The following is a 19,981-nucleotide window of genomic DNA, read 5'->3' on the forward strand; positions in this document are numbered from 1 at the left end:
GGAGGAAAAAAAGACACAACAGGGCTCAGGACTGAGGCGGCTTGCTGGAAGCAGCTAGTGTCTCAACTTGCTGATCTACTTAAAAAGGCAGTGTACTTAGAGTGGGGTCAGCCTACTTAAAGGGGCATTGCCCCTTTCTCACACACACACACACACACACACACTGTGTGTGTCTGTCTCTCTCTGTCATGCTGTATCTCCTCCATCCATTTGTACTGCTTTGTAGAGTGTGAGGCTCCATAACAACGTGTCAGCCCTTGAGGGCTCAGCCGAGTGCTAGTTCATCACTTAGCAGTAAGGCATTCCCTGGGAAATATCCCACCCTCTGACTCCACCACCTCAACCAAACTTCACAATCATCCTAACCTCCATTTACATTAATTCTTTTGGGGAAATTGGATTAGCTTAAATGAAACAATGTTAAAGTAGCATTTTTCAGGAACATAACTACAATGTTAAGCGAGAAATTACTGTATTTCGTGTTATAGTAGTCTCGGATGATCGTCCAGCACACATTGTTCATTTTAATAATATTTTCACAAAACGCAAAAAAGGTATCAATGTGAGATTTCTAAAGACAGATACAGCACCTGACCCAAGGTTTAAGAATCTGAAGTGCCTTCCAAAATCTGACAGGGATAAGGTGTCGAGCATGCTTTCAGAAGTCTTAAAAGAGCAACACTCCGATCCGGAAACTACAGAACCTGAACCACCAAAAAAGAAAATCAACCTTCTGCTAGTGACATCTAACTCAGATCATGAAAATGAATGTGTAGCTCTTTGCACTGCTTTGGATTGTTATCTAGCAGAACCCATCATCAGCATGGACACATGTACCCTGGAATGGTGGTTGAAGCATGAAGGGACATATGAATCTTTAGTGCACGTAAATATCCGTGACGCTGGCTACAACAGTACCATGAGAATGCCTGTTCTCACTTTCAGGTGATATTGTAAACAAGAAGCGGGCAGCATTATCTTGTTCAGAACTGGCTGAACAAGTAGGACTGAGTGGACTTGTAAGCGCTATAGTTTTACACTGGTTTTACTTTTGAGTACAGTTGTATGTGTAAAAAACTGCAAAAAACCCACCTACATTTTTAAGTTGGACTGTCACACAAAGACTGCACTATAGTACTTGGATGAGGTGAATTGAAAAATACTATCGTTTTTACAGTGCAAATATTTGTAATAAAAATATATGTTTTGATTTAAATTAAAACATACAATATATGAAAATGTAAAAAACATCCAAAATATTTAATACATTTTAATTGGTATTCTATTGTTTAACAGGGGGATTAAAACTGTGATTAAGAAGATTAATCACCATTAATTTTGAGTTAATTGCATAACTGTGATCGACAGCCCTAGCTGTAACTGAAATCAATAATTTGAAAAACATAGAAAAAACATCCAAAAATAAATAGTATTCTATTATTGTTTAACAGTGCAATTAATCGTGCAATTAACTTTAATTGCTTGACAGCTCTACTTAAAATCCTATCTTCTTCAATCTAAATCAATCCAGTGTTTCGTAACTCCAGTTAAACTAGCAAACCTTTATAGGGACAACAGACCTTTAATATCTGAACTGCCCAGGGGAGGGCTGGACCATGCAGAACACATGTTTTCAGGACTGGGAATGGGTTGGGGACAGCTGGCAAGTAGTAACCAATGTTGGTGGAAGCCAGAGTGTGACTGGAGTGTTGCTGACTGGCTGCTGGTCTAGGGCTGCAGCTATATTCAGACACGCAGAGTGCAACCTGCATGTTGGCAAGTTGTTTGCGAGTGGCCAAGCTTGATAGCTACAATAGCAAAGCATTGCAAGGCACTCAAGGTTGCAGGGCAGGCAATGACAACCCCTCAGTGGTCTGGATTGCACCCTAGAATTCACACCGCCGCCTCCCCCGCAGCTCAGCGCCCACTAGCATTTCAGCTCAATATGAAGTTTGACTACTGTTCATACTCCACTTCCAACAGCACCTCCTGGGAGATATAGCCTCTGATTTGGGGGTTCCATACCTTTCAGAGTCCCCACTTGGGTTCAGGTACAGCCTCCTGTAGGCACTTAGCACGGTTTCTCTAATACCTGGCTCCTTAGACCATATAAGGGGAAGCATCCTTTGGACTCCATGCAGTGCCTGGGGGACACCAAACTGCGAGACTGTCACAAAGAACTCAATGGCCTCCTGCACCACTGGGGGGAGGAGAGAGAGAGAGAGAGAGAGAGAGGGAGAGAGGTCAGTTCAGCTTTATGCAGTCCCGGCCAGAGACATCATTCAGAAATAAATTATGTACCCATTGTTCTTCCAGCAAATCCATAACCCACATACAAAAGATCCCTGCACACATGCACACACTATTGTCCCCTCCCCTGTGAAGCAGACGTGGCTGCTACAGCACTTTCAGCAGTGTCCAGTGTCCCAAAAAGACAACACACACCCCCTCCCAAAAAAACAGAACCAAAACACCCTGTATTTGATTACGAATTGAGAACATGATTCCAGAGCCACGGCCTGCAATTTTTGAACAGAAACATTTTGAAACAGATTTTTCTTCCCCCATAGCAAGTGATTTAAAGCAGCTACTATTTCTTCCCTACTGCAGCTACTGAGCAGCATGCCTGCCAGACACACACTGTTGTACAAGAAAATGGTATAACTCATCCAGTTGCTCCGTAGCCTCTTTCTCTACCAGCCTATAGGAGCCCCAGGCAGAGTACAATAAGACCTTGACTGGCTCCATCAAAGAGCAAAGATACTTCCTGTGGCTCCCCTACTGCTGCCCAGCAAACCAGAAGAAAAAGGTGGCTGGGGGGGAGGGGGCATGGAAGAAGAGGATGATTTGGGGCAGGGGGGAGGGGAGGAGAGGAGAGGAGAAAGAAAAAAGTATTTACAGCTTTCTGATTCTCCTCCCCACCTCTTACTCAGGTTTAGCGCAGCCTGAGGTCTGTTCCAACATGAACCAGCTGGCTATTGCTCCCAGGGGCCATACACCAACTGTAATTAGCCACAGCATAGCATGCACCTCCAGCCACTCTCCTCCTTGCTCTTCCGCACACCTGAGAACTGTTCAACATGGCAACATAGAAGACAGATAGGCTGGCTCTTTGTCTATAGCAGGGAAACACCCAACACGAGAGCTGCAGGGGGTGTCCACTGCTTGAACACCACCCAAGCAGGAAAGGAGAACAGGGCAGAGAATCTGCCCCTAAGAATTGATTGTGGCCACCTGATATTTTGAAATATTTTCAGCTTTCAGGCAGAATTCTCTACATTTACCTAAAAAGCTTGCTGAGGCTTTTAGATGCCAGTGGAAGCCCTTCTCCCCACAAGACTCCACTTTCCCCAAGATAACCCTTTTGACTGGTACTGTGAGCCCAATGTAAGCCAGGTAGGCAAGCCCCCAAGGCACCTGTACAGGCTACTCCAGTCCCAGCCTCTCCCACATATCCAAAATAACGAGTTCTCATACACTAAGCTTAGGACCCTGGAAATCTTAATGTGTAGGTTGGGTAGACACAGATCATCCTACCAGAGACAGAGCTTTCATACATCATCCTGCTGACCATGCTCAAGGCTTCAGTGATTTTCATAGAGAAGCCATGGGCATCTTGCAGATACTGCACCAGCATCTCCTGCTTAACCAGCTCAGAGGTTGGCTGCTCCTCTACCACAGGGTCTTCATTCCCCCTGCTGTGCAAAGGTTGTTGGATATTGTTTTCCAGGTTGGAATCTGCATAGCAAGAATAATGATCCATAAATAATGCTAGGGGCCAGGAGAAACTGCTCTTTGATCAATATCCCTTCACCCCTAGTGACCTAAACCAAGAGCCCCACTCCGAACAACACAATCTAACAGCAGCTCAGCCAGGCAGTCAAAAGGGAGATTCAGACCTAGAGCTTGATTCTCACCACACTGTCAGTGAAGTCTCACTACTATGGTCTGGTACAATACAAGCAGAGACAGGGTTGAATAAAAGGGATATAAAAAGTGTTTCACTTCTACAGTATTGGTATCAATATAGCCCCAGGACAAGGAATGAGCAGGCTCAGAAAAGCTACCTGTGTAGAGTGTCCTCAGAATGCCCAGGATCATGGTTTCCTTGTCACCTTCCAACCCTGAACTGCTGGTGAAGGGCTCCATCCCATGGAAGTGGCACACAGCCATCTCTGTTAGACGGATAGCATGCCTGGACAGGGATGATGCAAAATAAGAAATCATCCACTCGGTGGGGAAGGGTATGTCAGTGAAAAAATCCATAACTCAACTTTATCCCTGGACCTGTGGGACAGTGGCTTCTGTCAGCACCTCCAGCCTACTGTATACAGCTCTTTCCACACAAGTCTTCAATTTCCCATATGGTGTTACCCTTCCCAGGGCTCAGACCTCACCTGACAATAGGATTACTTATGGACATTCCTAGGGTAACCCTCTTCCCCAGACTGAAGACCCCACCCGCTCAACTGTGGCCCATTGGAGGGTCTCCCACTCACTTGTAATTTAGCTTCCTCAGCAACTGGATGATGCGCTCAGCCGTATTCAGTGCAGTCTCCTCAACCTCTAGCGTCTCTTCCTCCTCTTCTCCTTGCAATGGGTGAAGGAGCTGATGTATAGTGGCCCTAAGCTCTGGCTGCATGGCCTCCCACTCCTCCTCTGGGGTAATTAGTGCAGCTATGAAAAGAGGGCAGAGGAAAGGAATGATACAGATATCTAGACCCATTATCCTAAAGTGAAAGAAACAGCTTAGACTGAGATGGGGTTAAGGTCCTGCATGCTCCTCTCTAGATCCCTTTGCTTACCCCTCCTAATCATCCCTCTCCCTATGGAAAGCTTCTGATGCTTTAGGCCATGATCTAAGGCCACAGAATCTCAAATGGATACGAGATTGGGGCAAGGCCAACACAGGTTGAGTACGAACAAGACAGGAGGTAGAATGAGAAGTGCACAGGAACTCCTGCTGAGGCCTGGTCTACACTACACATTTAAATCGATTTAAAGAGCGTTAAATAGATTTAACGCTGTACCCGTCCACACTACAACGCCCTTTATATCGAAATAAAGGGCTCTTTAAATCGATTTCTGTACTTCACCCCAACGAGAGGAGTAGCGCTAAATTCGATATTAACATATCGGATTACGGTTAATGTGGACAGAAATCGATGTTATTGGCCTCTGGGCGGTATCCCACAGTGCACCACTGACCGCTCTGGACAGCAATCTGAACTCGGATGCAGCGGGCAGGTAAACAGGAAAAGCCCCGCGAACTTTTGAATTACATTTCCTGTTTGCCCAGTGGGAGCTGCTGATCAGCACAGGTGCAATGCCGCTCTTCAAAGGCGAAAAATGAGGCTCCAGCATGGACCGTACGGGAGACACTAGATCTTGACGCGTTCGGGGGAACAATGCTGTTTATCATGAAGCTGCCGTTTACAGAACACGAGAATTGCCAACGTGAAAGAAAATCTCGCGGCGATTTTTTGGACACAGTCTGGCGTGACAGGTAACAGAAGCCAGAGACTTTCAAATGGACCGAATTGGGTGAGTGGAGGTATGAGGAGTCCAGCTTTGTACCACAGTCCACAGCGAGTCTCTGAAAGCAAGTATTTGCATTCTTTGGCTGAGCGCCAATGTCTGTAGTTCAAACACAGTGTCTGCGTGGTTCAGGGAATAGCTCCTACAGTTTTTCCCCCTCACCCACCAGGAACGAAAGGAAAGAATCATTCTTACTAGTTCAAATGTACGCCTATGGCGGTAGTGAATGCTGCCTGTAAGACGCGATGCAAGTCAGACAAGTGGAAGAGCGAATCCGCTCCTCTCCCTGTGAACCTCCCCGTGAGTAGACGAGCGATGACGAGATATTACAACATCCTCATGAACATCTAATCAATTTGAACGGAGCCAACATGCTGGTCTATCCCGAGAGATAGGAGATCAGAACGTGCTAAGTAAACCACTTCCATCAAATAGCAAACTGGGGTTTCGACCCCCTCCCTTTCCTGTGTAAAAGAAGAATTGTTACTGCTGACATGTCATAGCAGCAGAATGCGGCTCCTCTTCCCCGCACAGTGCTGCTTATGGTCGCTGCCTGACTATATGGCGAGGAGCGTCCTCCCCTTTTCATTTTAGTCGCACGATAAACGTCGTTTCTTATTCTGGCATTCTATTATTACTTCATGCACATGCGGACCTCCATGTTTCGCAAGAAGTTGGGGGAGGAGGGAGCAGACGGGTGTGTTGCAGCACCCCTTGAATATGACACGAAGCTGTGCTCTGACTACACTGTCCTCTAATACATGCCCCTCTTCTATGCAGGAACTCACATTTTAGAAACCAAAGGATTGACTCACGAGTCCCCAAGTGAGTCGATCCAAAATTTTGCTTTTCGCGCCTCGGCCGATTTAGGGGCATCATTCGCGACAGTACAGTAGAGAGGATACCGTCATCTCATTGCAAGTTTCTCCAGAGAGTAGATGTACGAACAACCGGTAACCATTTCAAAAGCAAGTGAATGCTTAGTGCAGGTTGGGAGTATCGCCTCTCTCTCGCGCGCTTTTTTTGCCGGAAAATATTTAGTTCCTGAACGTTCCGATGGTATGCCGTGCTCATGGTCTGCCACGCAATCCAGGGAAACTGGCGAAGGATTGTCATATGTTTTTACCGGAGAAGGAAATGACTGATCATTTACCAAACCTACCCGACGAGACAATAGTATTAACCAAATTCCGAAGAGCAGGTGAACTATATGGGATACTACCAAAGAAGCTACCCACAGCAAACGCTTCAGAATTATGGACGCACACGCCGCATTACTGTTGCTATGTGTGGCCGCATGAAATCGTTTCGTTTTATAAAAACCGAGTTTAAGCTAATTTCTAAATTATCCTATGAGGTTAGTATAATCCACTAGGATGGAAGAAAAAAAAAGAAGATTGATTTTGTCCCATTCTTGCAGCGTCTGCATCCTTCTTTCTTTGAGTGGCTCAGCACACTCAGTGCAGCTATAGTTGTTCAGGTATTTTCTTAACTCTTAGTCCTCCTTGCTCCCCAGCAGCCTCTTCCAGTCTCCACTTTTCTCAGCCGTAGAAACACCTCTTTTTGTAGCTGGTTCTAGTCCACAGACAGGCAATCTACTGCAGCCCCGTTCGAGTAGCTAACGTTTGGGAGAGTCTTCCAATGACTAGGTTTGCAATTCCAAAGTTTTAATCCCCACTGCAGACTCAAATCATAATGGTCAGATCAGGCATTGTCACATGCAATGCTCACGATGGATGAAACCTAGATATGAAGGCACGTGGATATCAGAAAAGCAGGAGCCTCCAATGAGCCTTAAGACTGGTGACCACTTCTCCTGGGATCCCCCAGGCTTTTTCCAGCCAGTAAAACGGTACCTTTGCAGGGAAGGTGTTTGAGGAATTGCACCAGCAGCTGGATGGCTATTTTGACCACTGTTACTGTCGTTGATGACGCCACAGACGAGACCACAGCCGAAGCCGAGCCAAGGGCAGGCCTTGCAGCACAAGAGCAGTGCATGAAGGCTTACCCAGAGCCTAGAGAATTAGATGCAATCTTTCATTCCCACTTGGGAAGTTTCTGGTCTTGCACAAGTTCCTCAGAGCCCAGGCAGAGCCTTTGATGTTTCTCCCTCCACCTTGATGTTCTCCCTCACCCCTCCCTTCACAGTAGAGCAGTTTGAAGCCAACCCCCCAGTCTCCTCACACAGAGATTCACCTTCCGCTGGACAATCCGAGTGAAGAGCTGCAGCACACGGCTGCGCACAAACCCATTGACATCACATAAATGGGTCTGCAGTGTATCCAGGAACTGGTCCCGAGTACCCCTTGCAGCTTCCTCTAGCTGATCTCCACTCAGCACCTGCAACAACATCTCTGCCATGGCTGTCAGGATGGCATTTCTCATCACATAGCTCTGAAGAGAGAAAATGACTTCATTATACTGGGAGCGAATGGCGGGCATATTTCTGTAGACTCCATCCAACCAGGACTCATGCTAAGACAGTAAGGATGGTCCAGCGCTTATAGCACCTAACCTGGGATTTGGGAAACCCAAATTCAATTCCCTGCTCCATCACAGAATTCCTGTGTGACAACAAGCAAGTGTAGCTGAGCCAGGAGGTTGTGTCTCCCAGCCCTCCTATGCACCTAGGTCTGCAGCATCCAATCCATGGAATGAGTATCATTTGTAGACTTTGAGAATGACTTAAACTTTGTATTTGGTTATGAGCTGAAGGTAAGCCACACCCTGCAGTTTAAATAGAAGCAAATCAGGTTCCTTATTATGGGGAGCACCACTTCTCCCACAGCCCCAAAATAGCTACTGTTCTTCCCCCCCCAATGCATTTTCTCAGCAGCAACCCTATTGGCCAAATGCTGCATCATGATGAGGAAAGACAGAAGAAGTTCTGGCTGCTCTATTGGCCAGGGTTGGCAATTTCCCAGGAAAAACTAGTTTAGGACAGGATGCTGTAAATACCATCTTAAGCCTGGGTTAAATTAGGAAAAATAATTGCATCACCTTCCAGCAAGTACAAAACAAAATCTTTTCAAACTTTGAATATATCCATTTGAAAACAAAAAACTGAGGAATAGGCTCGGTCAAATCCACTACATCAAAGTTGGTCTTCTGCTACAGAATGTTGTATGGCCAAATGGACTTGGGTGGTAGTCTGCAATTTTGCATGCTTCTGATTCCTAATGCTTCAACCCTGCATTACTGTCATTTCCACATCATCAAATGTTTTCAAGTTTTGTTCATATATTGAAAAACTGAAATGAGTCATAACACGTATAACTTCCTTTAGAAAATACTGAACTGGAAAGTATAAACATTCTGATGTTCAGTATTATAAATTACATATGAGTATTATGCCCACTGAAGTTTTATTTTTTATTTGTACAAACCTAAATAAATCTACAAATCTATTGCCATATGTACCCGTAACTTGAATATGTAACTAAAGCTAAGTTGAATGTGACATGCTAATGAAACAGTTTTTAAAACAGAAAATGCCTTAAACTGGTACAAACCATGATTTTACCTGGTAAAAACCACCTCTGGCAAATACCCACGCCATCTGTGCTATTGGCTGTGGGAGCCCCAGGGAGAGCTGCACAGATTAGCTGGCTCTGCCTGAGCCTAGCAGAGGATTGGTATTTCTCTCCTCACAGGCATCCAGGAGAAGGGCGGCGCAAAGCAGGGAACCAAGAGCCAGTTCTCTCCCCCACCCCAATTTTCTGCTGTTGGATATTACCTATGTTGGGGGAATTCTCAGCATGGTACTTTCTGCAGTGGTTCCTGCTCTGTTCGCATCACCAGAGCATGTAGGATATGCAGCAAGGCAGAGAATCTGCCTCAGAATATTGATTGCAACTTCTTGATCTTTGTGATATACACTCACTCAATCCTCAGGCCAAAAATTGGACACCACTATGGTACACATTCCTTTCCCTGGATATGTTGTGTTTTGCCCCTTCCCAAGCAATACCTCTCCATCCAAATGATGCAGGAGGACACTCATGTTCGACAGCACAATTGCTGGGATTTGTTCAGCCAGTTCTGTGAGAAAAGCAGCACAACCCTTCACTCCAGAAGCATCCCGAGTCAGATCCTGTGGACATTTCTGGCCAATCTCCCTGCACAAAGAAAGAGTCAGTGCCCAAAGCTGCTGGGGATGGAGAGAGCAGGGGCTTGGAGAGTTTCTCACCTCAGCAGCTCTCCCACCATGCTCTTCATGCCATACTCTGTGGCCCACAGGCTCACAGCCCCCGCAAACACTGGGGCTACATGTTCAAAGTGCTGCAGCATCTGTGAGATCTTCAGAGTTGCACCTGCCAAACCACAGGAGGGAAAAAGAAAAGGTTCAGGTGATACACGAGGGAATCCCACATCAGGGAGGGTAGGTGACAGACTCACTGAGCATGTGGTCATAGTGAGTCAGAGCCACAGCAAGCAGATGCATTACTGCCTCCCGCACGGCCCGATGCTTCTGGTGGCTGATGCTGGGCTTCTCCAAAATGCGGTAACAGCTGCCAGTCACTAGGCTGAGAGGAAAATAGGGAGTGATAAAAGAGATCCGACACCCCTCCACCCTCCCAAGAGATCTGAACTGGCAGAGCCTTTAAAAAGTTTCCACCTCCTCACTGTTGCCTTGGCTCCAACTTCTCAGTGTCCTAAGCAATGACTAAAGCCCTGTGTAAAGAATTTCATGGACTGCATAAAAAAACCAAACAAAAACCCATGAAATTAGCCCAATGCCATGATTTTTCCAACAGCAGGGAGACACTTCTACCTACCCACTGAGGCTGCTGCTGTTCATGAACTAATGGGCCAATTCCATTCTGGGAAGCAGAGGAATCTCAACACATGGCACCAGGTGGCCTGGCTCAGCTCACCCAGCCCAATTCACTCCATCCTAGGCCATCATTGCTGCTTCTCATCTAGCCAGCAGAAAGGGGTGGCACTGAACACCTCTCTCATGTGGCGGGGAGAGACGGGACACACAGCAGTATGAAGAGAGGGGGGGGGGGAAAAAAAAAAAAAAAAAAGAAAAAAAGATTTTTTTTTCTCAGGCCTTTGCAGTGAGGTGTCATGCTCATAGATCCCTCCGAATCATAGAATATCAGGGTTGAAGGACTCAGGTAGTCATCTAGTCCAACCCTCTGATCAAAGCAGGACCAATCCAAATTCCTTTTTTTTTTGCCCCAGATCCCTAAATGGCCCCTCAAAGGACTGAACTCACAACCCTGGGTTAGCAGGCCAAGCTCAATACCACAGAGCTATCCTTCCCCCTCCAGCACTGGGAATGGTTCCAAACTTTTTCCTTGGTTCAGTCTTACCTGTTCTCCCAAATTTCTTCTCAAACTCTTTACTCCTTAAGGTTCACATCTATAGATTGCCTTTGAATGAATGCGACAAACTGATTACCTATCCATCTATCCTCTTACAAGTCAGCCCTTCCAAAAAAATCTCCCCATACAGCTCACACGTGCAGCATTCCATCCTTTCTTCCTCTCCCCACATTCACTTCAACCTTTACTGATGAATTCTCTCCACCACCAAAACCACACCACAGTCGACGGAAGGTCAGTGCAGCAGCGTGTAGACAGATGTATGACTGGCTGCCTCTTTCCTCCCAGCAGAAGCCTGTGCCCGTGGTGCGGTTCTTCTTGCTCTGAGGAGATATGGGTATTCACATCAGGCAGCATTTCTTTTAAAGCTGGAGGCGACACTCAAGCTTTACAGTAATGAAACCCTTGCCCCAAACCTGCCAGGAGCCAAGAGCTATCCAAATGGAAGCAGCTGCTCCTCTAATATGTGGGGGAAGGGCAGGCTGTGCTTGGGAGGAAATCGGATGTATACTGAACTGCAACAAAGGAGACACAGAAGTGGGAGGCAGCACAGAGAAACAGCCGCGCATTTAGAGATCAGTGACCATTACATGCTGTGATATGTCCTGTCTCCTGAAGCTGCTGCCATAAGCATTTCTTAGAGGTGCATGTACCACAGCCTGGCTTTCCTTATGTATATTGGCCTGCCCAGTAATCCATGGAAATTCCAGCTATGCACTGAACTGATGTTACAGTCATCTGAGGGACATCAATGTGTAAGAACAAGTTTTATGAAAATGGAATGCATAATCACCCACATACATACCTTCCACTGGATCTAGCCCTGTCAAGCACTCTTGCAGGAGTCATTTCAAAGGCCTCCACTAGATGAATCAGTAATAGCAGTTCATTTTAAGAGCACTGAGGTGAGTGGTACGGTCTGAAGGGTTCAGGCACAGAATCCAAGATGAAGAGAGGTCACTGGAGTGACGGGACACCACTGTAGGAGGTGAGAAGGCATAGGCATCACTACCCATACACACCGAAGCACCCTTTCCCTCGTAACAAACTCACAGCAGCCATCAGATTACCAAAGAACTGTGCTCATGCCTCACCAGCCATAATTTGGGCTACACCTGTGACCCAGGACCCAGAGATGCTAAGTTCACCCTGTCCCATCCCCTGCCAGCCTAGGACCACTTGCTTAGGGCTGGGATATATCCCACCAGGAATGAAATGGAAAATGGGCTTCCTGTCCGGTCTGCCTTACAGCACACACACAAACTGCACTGCCTGCCAAGATTACAGACCAGTATCAGGGATGGGTGAGGGTGCAGTCCAGCCAATGGAGTCACATTTGCCTTTATATCATCATAAAGCTGCAGGGAGGAAGCAAATATCTCACCATCCCTCTCACATGGAAGAAGCATCCTCACACCTACTTTCACCATCAGCTCCAGGGCATCCTCCTTGACTGCAGCATTTACGGACGGAAGTGGCTGTGAGGCAGACAACAGAGATAAAATACAGGATTACCATTGCACTAGACCTAGTTCAAGGCTGTCACACAAAGTCTTCAGGAGCAACTGTAGACTTGTCTTCTAAACCTAGTCTCTCCCAACCTGCCCACATTTGTGACTAGAGGGATCAATTTATAAGACAGGTCAAATACGTTCAGCAGAGATTCCTGGAGAAATTTGAAGATAAAAGAATTAATCTAACTCATTGATGGGTTTACCTGTAACTTCTCAGAAAATTCTGTACTCCAATGCATGTGCTAGAGTTTTGGGGGATACACTATATTCTCCTCAGGTAACAACTGAACACCTACATTAAGGCAAATTTAGTATAGTGCATCAGCACCTCCAAGACAGGCTCTACACATACACAGACTTCATAGAGAACATTTTAAAAGGTTATAAACAAAACAAACAGAGTGGATCTAGGTGAGCGATCAGATATTGTTATTCTTAGTAAGCTTATCAATTAGCAATACCACTTCACTTTTGAAGTAACAAATACTTAGCTGTGGTCTGAAATGCAAATATTTGAATTAGAGAGAGTCTGATACTGTACTAAACACAAAAAGTTACAAAAAAGACAAAGGCAATGCAAGAAGTACAATAGGTACTAAGGCCTTGTCCAGACTGGCCAAAACAGGACACCATTATATACACCCTTATGTGACATTGCTATGTCAGCAAAAAGTTTTGTAGACCTCGATTAGTAAAATCAATAGATTGTTTCCTACTACAAACTACGGAAACTGCAAGATAGGCTGACATAAGGCTGAGAGTGAAAATGCGTTAATATAGAACTCACATACACTAATCACCCTCCAATACTATTACCAGACAAACAATTTTATCCTGTAATAAAACTCACAAACAGCTCTAAGACACACACCCATAACAAAGGTATCTGTTTTTTGTCCTGATGTTGAATGGGAGGTGAAGGGGGAGAATGGCCTACCTAAAATATTGTGAGATAGGAAAATCTGTTTCCTGCCCAGCGTAACATTCCCTTCCCTCAGCAACTCTCAATTTCCAGCTCCGCCACAGCTTAATGCCTCTCCTTCCCAGATGGCGAATGCAGTAACAGTTAACCAGTCAATGCTTTATGTTATCACATCACTAACATATGCCAGTGGATCACCAGCCAGGGTGGGGGATGGATTCATGCCACTCACAGCACCAGGCCCTACTGTGCTCAGGAAGAGGAGGCATCTATAAATGGACCCAGCCAGGGCCTAGCCCCATCTGGATACCTCTGCAGATACACCCAGGACTCTGTTCTCCTGAACCCTTGGTAGGAACAAGAACAGCAGTGCCCACTACCACTGACCACCATCACCCCTGAAGCCCATGATCAAACCACTCCCTCCCACCCCTGCATGCGGGGTACTCACTGGAGTAGACTGTAGAGGGTGTCGAAGTGCTGCAGGATGGCTAGTGGCCCCTGCACTTGGAACGCCCGCTGGAATTCTGAAGAGACAGGGAGACACAATTAACACAATACTGCCAACTGCAAGTGATCAAAAATCATGAATCAAATGCCAAAGTCATGAGATTGGCCCCACAAAAATCACGAGATTTAAACAAACAAAAAAACAAAAAGCTATCAAACTATTTTTTTTTTTAGCCTCGTGACTTTTTAACTCCCCTCCACTCTTTTGGCTATGTGTGATAATTTCAGGATGAAAAGACAGCCTTTAATGGACACAAAATGGACACCCCCTCTCTGGCTGCTCAGACGGAGACTCCATTTATCTTCTCCTTACCCCTAAGATAGGGGAACAGTCATCCATTGTCTATTACTATCTGGACTTCTCCTGTCACTTGCCTTGCTGCCTGAAGTGTTCTCCCTCGCCACCCCTTCTCTGGATCTAACAGCATCAAGTCTCTGGCTCGCTGGTCCCCCTGGGGCTTCTTTTCTGCTTGGATGTCAAGTAGAGGAGAAGTCTCAAGGCACTGGGAGAAGTTAAGTGTTGCTGCAGGGCTCAGGGCCCCAGATCCAGTAGCAACATTTTCCCAACTCCCTGCTCTACTGATTTCTGCTGCCCCAGGACCCTATATCACTGCTACAGGACCATCCAAGAAGCACATGCCAATCCTCCCTAATTTTCAGTAATCCTCTCAATTTTTTACATGTCTTTACTAGGGCTGTTAATTGCTTGAGTTAACTGCGATTTAATCAACTAAAAAAATTAATCACGATTAATCGCAGTTTTAATTGCACAGATAAACAATAGAATCCTAATTGAAATTTATTAAATATTTTGGATGCTTTTCTACATTTTCAAAATGTATTGACTTCAATTACAACATAGAATACAAAATACACAGTGCCCACTTTATATTTTTATTACAAATATTTGCACTGTAAAAAAATCTCAATTCATCTCATACAAGTTCTGTAGTGCAATCTTTCTCCTGAAAGTGCAACTTATAAATGTAGATTTTTTTTGTTTGTTACATAACTGCACTCAAAAACGAAACAATGTAAAACTTTAGAGCCTACAAGTCCACTCAGTGCTGCTACTTGTTCAGCCAATCGCTCAGACAAACACATTTGTTTATATTTACAGGAGATAATGCTGCCCACTTCTTATTTACAATGTCACCTGAAAGCAACAATAAGTGTTTGCATGGCACTTCTGTATCTGGCATTAGCGTGTAAATACCTTGCAAATATGCTAAACATTTGTATGCCCTTCATGTTTCGGCCACCATTCCAGAGGACATGCTTGCATGTTGATGATGCTCATTTAAAAAAAACTGTCAATTAAATCTGTGACTGAACTCCTTGGGGGAGAACTGTATGCCTCCTTGTCTGTTTTACGCACATTCTGCCATATAATTCATGTTATAGTAATCTCGGATGATGACCCAGCACGTGTTGCTCATTTTAAGAAAACTTTCACTGCAGATTTGACAAAACACCATTAACAAGTGTTGCAACTTATCTTCTTGGACCCTCACTGTGCAGTCTATAGGGGAGGAAAAGCTTAAGGAGGTAGTGATGACAGAGGAGGAGAAAGGGAACGTGACGTAAAAGAGAGAACAGGGGGATCATCCCTGGAAGGAGGTCCAGGCCTGAGACTGACCAAACTGATTAAGGACCCTAGGTAATGTGTGGGGGTGGCTTTCCCAGGTCTGATCCTCCCCTTCTCCATTTGTGGGTGGGTGTCAGGGGCACAACAGTGGTGGGACGTCCCAACTCTCTGCTTCCGATAAACAGAGAGGGGAAGAGGAAAGATATCCAAGCAAGCTCCCTAATTTTTTTCACAAACATTTCTAGATGTCTCAGAGCAAGACTGGCATCTCTACACCGCCCTCTGCCCCAGTACTTGCCCCCCCTCACTCTCCCCACCAACTGTTCAGCCTCTGCTGCCTCTCACTATCTCTGGCTCCTGCACCGCACATTGGCAGCCACACTGCTCGTGGGCTGGCTTCAACTCATTCACTCAAAAACAGTGAAAACAATGAGTAGTCCTTTTGGCACCTTAAAGCAGGGGGTCTCAAACTCAAAATGACCACAAGGGCCACATGAAGTCTAGTGCATTGGCCCGAGGGCCACATCACTGACACCCCCATCCTCATTGCCCCTGCCCCGACTCCACCCCTTCCATGAGGCCCCACCTCTTCCCACCCCTATGCTGCCCCTTCCCTGTCACCAGGGGGTGCAGCAGGGGCTCAGGGCAGGGAGTTGGGTGCAGGAGGGATGTGGGGTGCAGCAAGGGGCTCAGGGCAGGGAGAGTTGGGGTGCAGGAAGGGTACAGGGTGTGAGTTCCAGCCCAGCACCACTTACCTAGAGCAGCTCTGGAGTGGCAAGCAGTGCACATCAGGCTCCAGAAGCGGCCGGAACCATGGCCCCTGGGGGAGCAGGGGTGGGCACGGGGGCTCCGTTGCTGCTTCTCCAGGTACCTACCACAAGCTCCCATTGGCTGCGGTTCCCTGTTCCACCAATGGGAGCTGCGGGGGCGGTACCTTGAAGTGAGACTGCCTCTCCCCCAAGGGATGTGCTGCCAGCTCCTCAAGGGAGCAGCAGGGGGCTTGCAGCGCCACTGGGGTAATCCCACAGCTGAATCAGTTTGCTCACCCCTGGCCTGGAAGTGAGCAGAGAGGCAGGGGGAGCTTGGTAGACGCACAGAAGAGCCCTGCAGGCCATGTGTTTGAGACCCCTGACATAGACCCTAACAAATTTATTTGGGCATATGCATTTGTGAGCTATAACTCACTTCATCAGATGCATGGAGTGAAAAAATACAGTAAGCAGGTATAAATATACAGTAACATGAAAGATGGGAGTTGTCTTACCAAGGTGAGGGGGCGAAAGTGATAATGACACCAATTCAAGTTAGGGTGGATGTGGCCCATTCTCAACAGTTGACAAGACAGTGTGGCTATCAGAAGGAAAATTATTTTTTATAATGACCCAGAAGGCATTTGCTAGCACATGATGGCATATATCACATTGGTAGATGATAGAATATCAAGGTTGGAAGGACCTCAGGAGGTCATCTAGTCCATCTACAGCCAAGCCCTAAGATAACACCTACAGGATCTCTATCAACACCACTCGGGAAGTGAAGAAACAGACTGACAGAGCCAGAAGGTACCCAGAAAGTCACCTACTACAAGATAGGCCCCAAAAGTAACAGAACGCTACTAGCCCACCTTCACCCCCCAACTAAAACCTCTCTCAACGCATCATGAAGGACAATCCCTCACTCTCACAGACATTGCGAGACAGGCCAGTCCTCGCTTACAAACAGCTCCCCAACCTGAAGCAAAATACCAGTAACAACAAAAAAGAAACTAACACAGGAACCAATCCCTGCAACAACCCTGTTGCCAACTCTGTCTGCATAGCTATTCAACGGACACTATCGTAGGACCTAAACCACATCAAGCCACACCACAGGGAGCAAGTTCACCTGTACACCTACCAATGTGATATATGCCATCATGTGCCAGCAATGCTCCTCTCCCATGTACATTGGCCAAACGGGACAGTCTCTATGCAAAAGAATAAATGGACACAAATCAGACATCAGGAATGGTAACACATAAAAACCAGTAGGAGAACACTTCAATCTCCCTGGATACTCAACAAGAGACTTAAAAGTGCAATTCTTCAACAAAACAACTTAAAGAGAAACTGCAGAACTGGAATTAATTTGCAAACTTGACACCATCAAAGTCAGGCCTGAATAAAGGCTGGATAACAGGGGTTTACTGACAAAAAAAAAATCATCTTCCCTTCTGACATTCTAGCCCTTCTTTGTCAACTGTTTGGGAATAGGCCACATCCACCCTAATGGGGGTGCATGGGGTGTGGGGGGTGATAGGTGGAGTGGTGGGTGGGGGTGAAGGGGGCTTGGTGCACTACACTACATCCTCCGCACTCCCTCCAAACAGCAACACAGAATAAGGGCAACTCCCACTTTTTAATGGGCTATTGATATCAGCCTTATTGATTCAGCCCATCTCCTAGACGCCGCGTGCGACAGTAATGGAGAATGCCGCCCATTTTGCTGCGCTTCAGCCTTCCATTGTCAGCAGTGGGGGAGGGGGGTGGGGCGCCCGTTTTGAATAGGGGAGAAGCCGTTTTCACGAGATCGGGGAAAAACACCCGCAAAATTGTCAGAGTCACAATCATACCGCGCGAGGCGGCACCGCTAGTAACCGCAGAGCCGGGGAGGGAGCCGCGCCTCTTACCCGCCAGCTGCCCAGCAACCTGGGCCGGGGCCAGCACCTCCTGCACCACGTACTGCGCGGGGCCCCCGCTGCGGAGCAGGTCGGCCGGGGCCAGGGGCAGGTGGAACTCCCAGGGGAGCGGCGAGGACGGCATCTCCTGGCTGCCAGGGAACAGACACGACGTGAGCGACAGCGGCGGCCTGGCTCCCCCAACCCGCGCGCCCGGCCAGCAAGCGCGGCCGGTCCGCCTCCTCCCAACGTTCAAAGCGCGCAGGCAAACACCACAACCACTAGCTTCAGCCTATCAGGGCCCGCGGAACACCAGGGAGCCAATCACAGCCCAGACCGCTCTCTTCACCTCCGTCCAATTACCCACGTGCAAGCCCGGCCATCTCCGAACGGCCGGATTCGCGCCAACTCCTGCCGCATTCGAATCACAACCGTCTCCTTGTTACCGGCGCCAATCAGGGGGCGGCTGGAACACAACAACCAATCAGACACCAGGGGCTCCCTTCACCTCTCAGTTCCCGGCCGCTCAACCGCCGGTGGGGGTGGGGATGAATCTCTCGAGCCCAGGTTCATTGTCGGCGTGTGGGGGAGGGGCATTCGGGGACAGCAGCCACCATTGGTTTGGTCGGACGTGTGGCCGGGCACAGGGCGCGCCAAGACAGGCCGCGCGGGGAGCGGTGCATTCTGGGAAGCAGTGCATTCTGGGAAGCAGCGGCTGGTTAAAATGGCTGTGTCCAGGCGGGGCGCGCGCTGCTGCTGACCCCCACTCCTCCAGTCGGGCCGGCCTGGCTTGTGCTCGTGGCTCCTGCGGGGAGGGAGCAGGGAGCGCAGGCCCGGCCGCCCCACCGACCGTTGCTCTGTCTTTGCAGGGGGCACAATGGGGACTCTGCTGCAGCTGGCAAGATGGGGCCTCTTGGGCCGTAGCCCGTCCCTGGTCCAGACCGCGAGGAGCCTCCACTGTGGTGAGCGGGGCGGGGTTCGCGCCCAGACCTTGTGGTGCCCTCCCGGCCAGGTACGGCAGGGTCAGGCCCTTTTCCTGATAATCTCGTTCTTCAGCTGTCTTCTCCCTTTCAAGGGGTTTCCAGCTGGATCCATGTGAAGGAGCCCCCTGAACCTAAAGAGGTTGATCGCTGGACAGAGAAACGAGCCTTATTTGGGGTCTATGACAATATAGGAATTCTAGGTAAGTGACCAACCGTGGGTCTGAGGATATCATGGAAGAAGGGAAAGTAACTGGAACTCCAGATTGGGGGGGGTCAGGAGAGTAGAGGTTAGTCCTACTCTGGGGCTGGGGAAAATTTAATGGTGTCAGAATTAATTGAGGTTGATGGGCCCTGGGGGTAACTTTTCTGCTACCCTGGGTTTGTTTTCCTGTTACTGCCTCTGTTACCCACTTACCCCTTCCTCCTCAGGAGACTTCCAGGTTCACCCCAAGGACTTGATCACAGGGCCCAGCTGGCTGCGAGGCTGGCGGGGAAATGAGCTACAGAGATGCATCCGCAAGAAGCATATTGTAGGTCACCGAATGTTTGATCAGGATTACAAGAACCTTAACAAAAGGATCAGGTTCCTGTACAAACGCTTCAACCGCACTGGAAAGCACCGCTAGGAGCAGACCTGTGAGAACTAGCCATGTGCATCCTGGAAGGAATGGCATCCTGGGTGTAACAGGTTTAGGACCTGGAGCTGTGCACATATTGGGGAGGTTGTAAAATTATAATAAACTGAGTTGCTCTTCTACAACCAACTTCTACCTTTGAGCCTACCTACAGACCCTCCTGCTTGTTCAGTTGTGAGCTCCCTCAGGGGGGATGGATAGCTCAGTGGTTTAAGCATTCATCTGATAAACCCAGGGTTGTGAGCTCAATCCTTGAGGGAGCCATTTAGGGAACTTTGGGGCAAAAACCTGTCTGGGGATTG

The 19,981-nt window shown here is 47.6% G+C and overlaps 2 protein-coding genes and 1 non-coding gene across 3 annotated transcripts in view; 1 reads left to right on the forward strand and 2 right to left on the reverse strand.

Annotated features, from left to right (window-relative positions):
* NCAPD2 (non-SMC condensin I complex subunit D2) overlaps window positions 1-19,981 on the reverse strand; it is a 94,066-nt gene that overhangs the window by 61,715 nt on the left and 12,370 nt on the right. The window contains 11 exon segments of the mRNA XM_075071526.1: window positions 2,026-2,200; window positions 3,538-3,738; window positions 4,068-4,195; window positions 4,500-4,677; window positions 6,413-6,425; window positions 6,941-7,032; window positions 7,395-7,457; window positions 7,707-7,932; window positions 9,509-9,656; window positions 9,728-9,851; window positions 9,937-10,064. Of these exon segments, the coding sequence (XP_074927627.1) occupies window positions 2,026-2,200; window positions 3,538-3,738; window positions 4,068-4,195; window positions 4,500-4,677; window positions 6,413-6,425; window positions 6,941-7,032; window positions 7,395-7,457; window positions 7,707-7,932; window positions 9,509-9,656; window positions 9,728-9,851; window positions 9,937-10,064 (1,476 nt within the window).
* On the reverse strand, window positions 11,928-12,230 carry LOC116825752 (small nucleolar RNA U85). Its single transcript, XR_004373915.1, has one exon. It is a non-coding gene; the product is annotated as a small nucleolar RNA U85 (small nucleolar RNA).
* Window positions 18,823-19,808, forward strand: MRPL51 (mitochondrial ribosomal protein L51). The gene is made up of 3 exons (XM_032781993.2): window positions 18,823-19,023; window positions 19,137-19,244; window positions 19,474-19,808. The coding sequence occupies exons 1-3, from the start codon at window positions 18,939-18,941 to the stop codon at window positions 19,668-19,670; spliced, it is 390 nt and encodes a 129-aa protein (XP_032637884.1). The 5' UTR covers window positions 18,823-18,938; the 3' UTR covers window positions 19,671-19,808.

This window comes from Chelonoidis abingdonii, chromosome 1 (genome assembly GCF_003597395.2).
Source record: "Chelonoidis abingdonii isolate Lonesome George chromosome 1, CheloAbing_2.0, whole genome shotgun sequence".
NCBI classification, from domain to species: Eukaryota; Metazoa; Chordata; order Testudines; family Testudinidae; genus Chelonoidis; species Chelonoidis abingdonii.

What these genes read in the sequence shown, in the direction of transcription:
- MRPL51 (XM_032781993.2), top strand. Translation starts at nt 18,939, where the DNA reads ATGGGGACTCTGCTGCAGCTGGCAAGATGGGGCCTCTTGGGCCGTAGC. An exon ending in CGCGAGGAGCCTCCACTGTG is followed by an intron (nt 19,024 to 19,136) that starts GTGAGCGGGGCG and finishes CTCCCTTTCAAG; the next exon opens with GGGTTTCCAGCTGGATCCAT. An exon ending in TGACAATATAGGAATTCTAG is followed by an intron (nt 19,245 to 19,473) that starts GTAAGTGACCAA and finishes CTTCCTCCTCAG; the next exon opens with GAGACTTCCAGGTTCACCCC.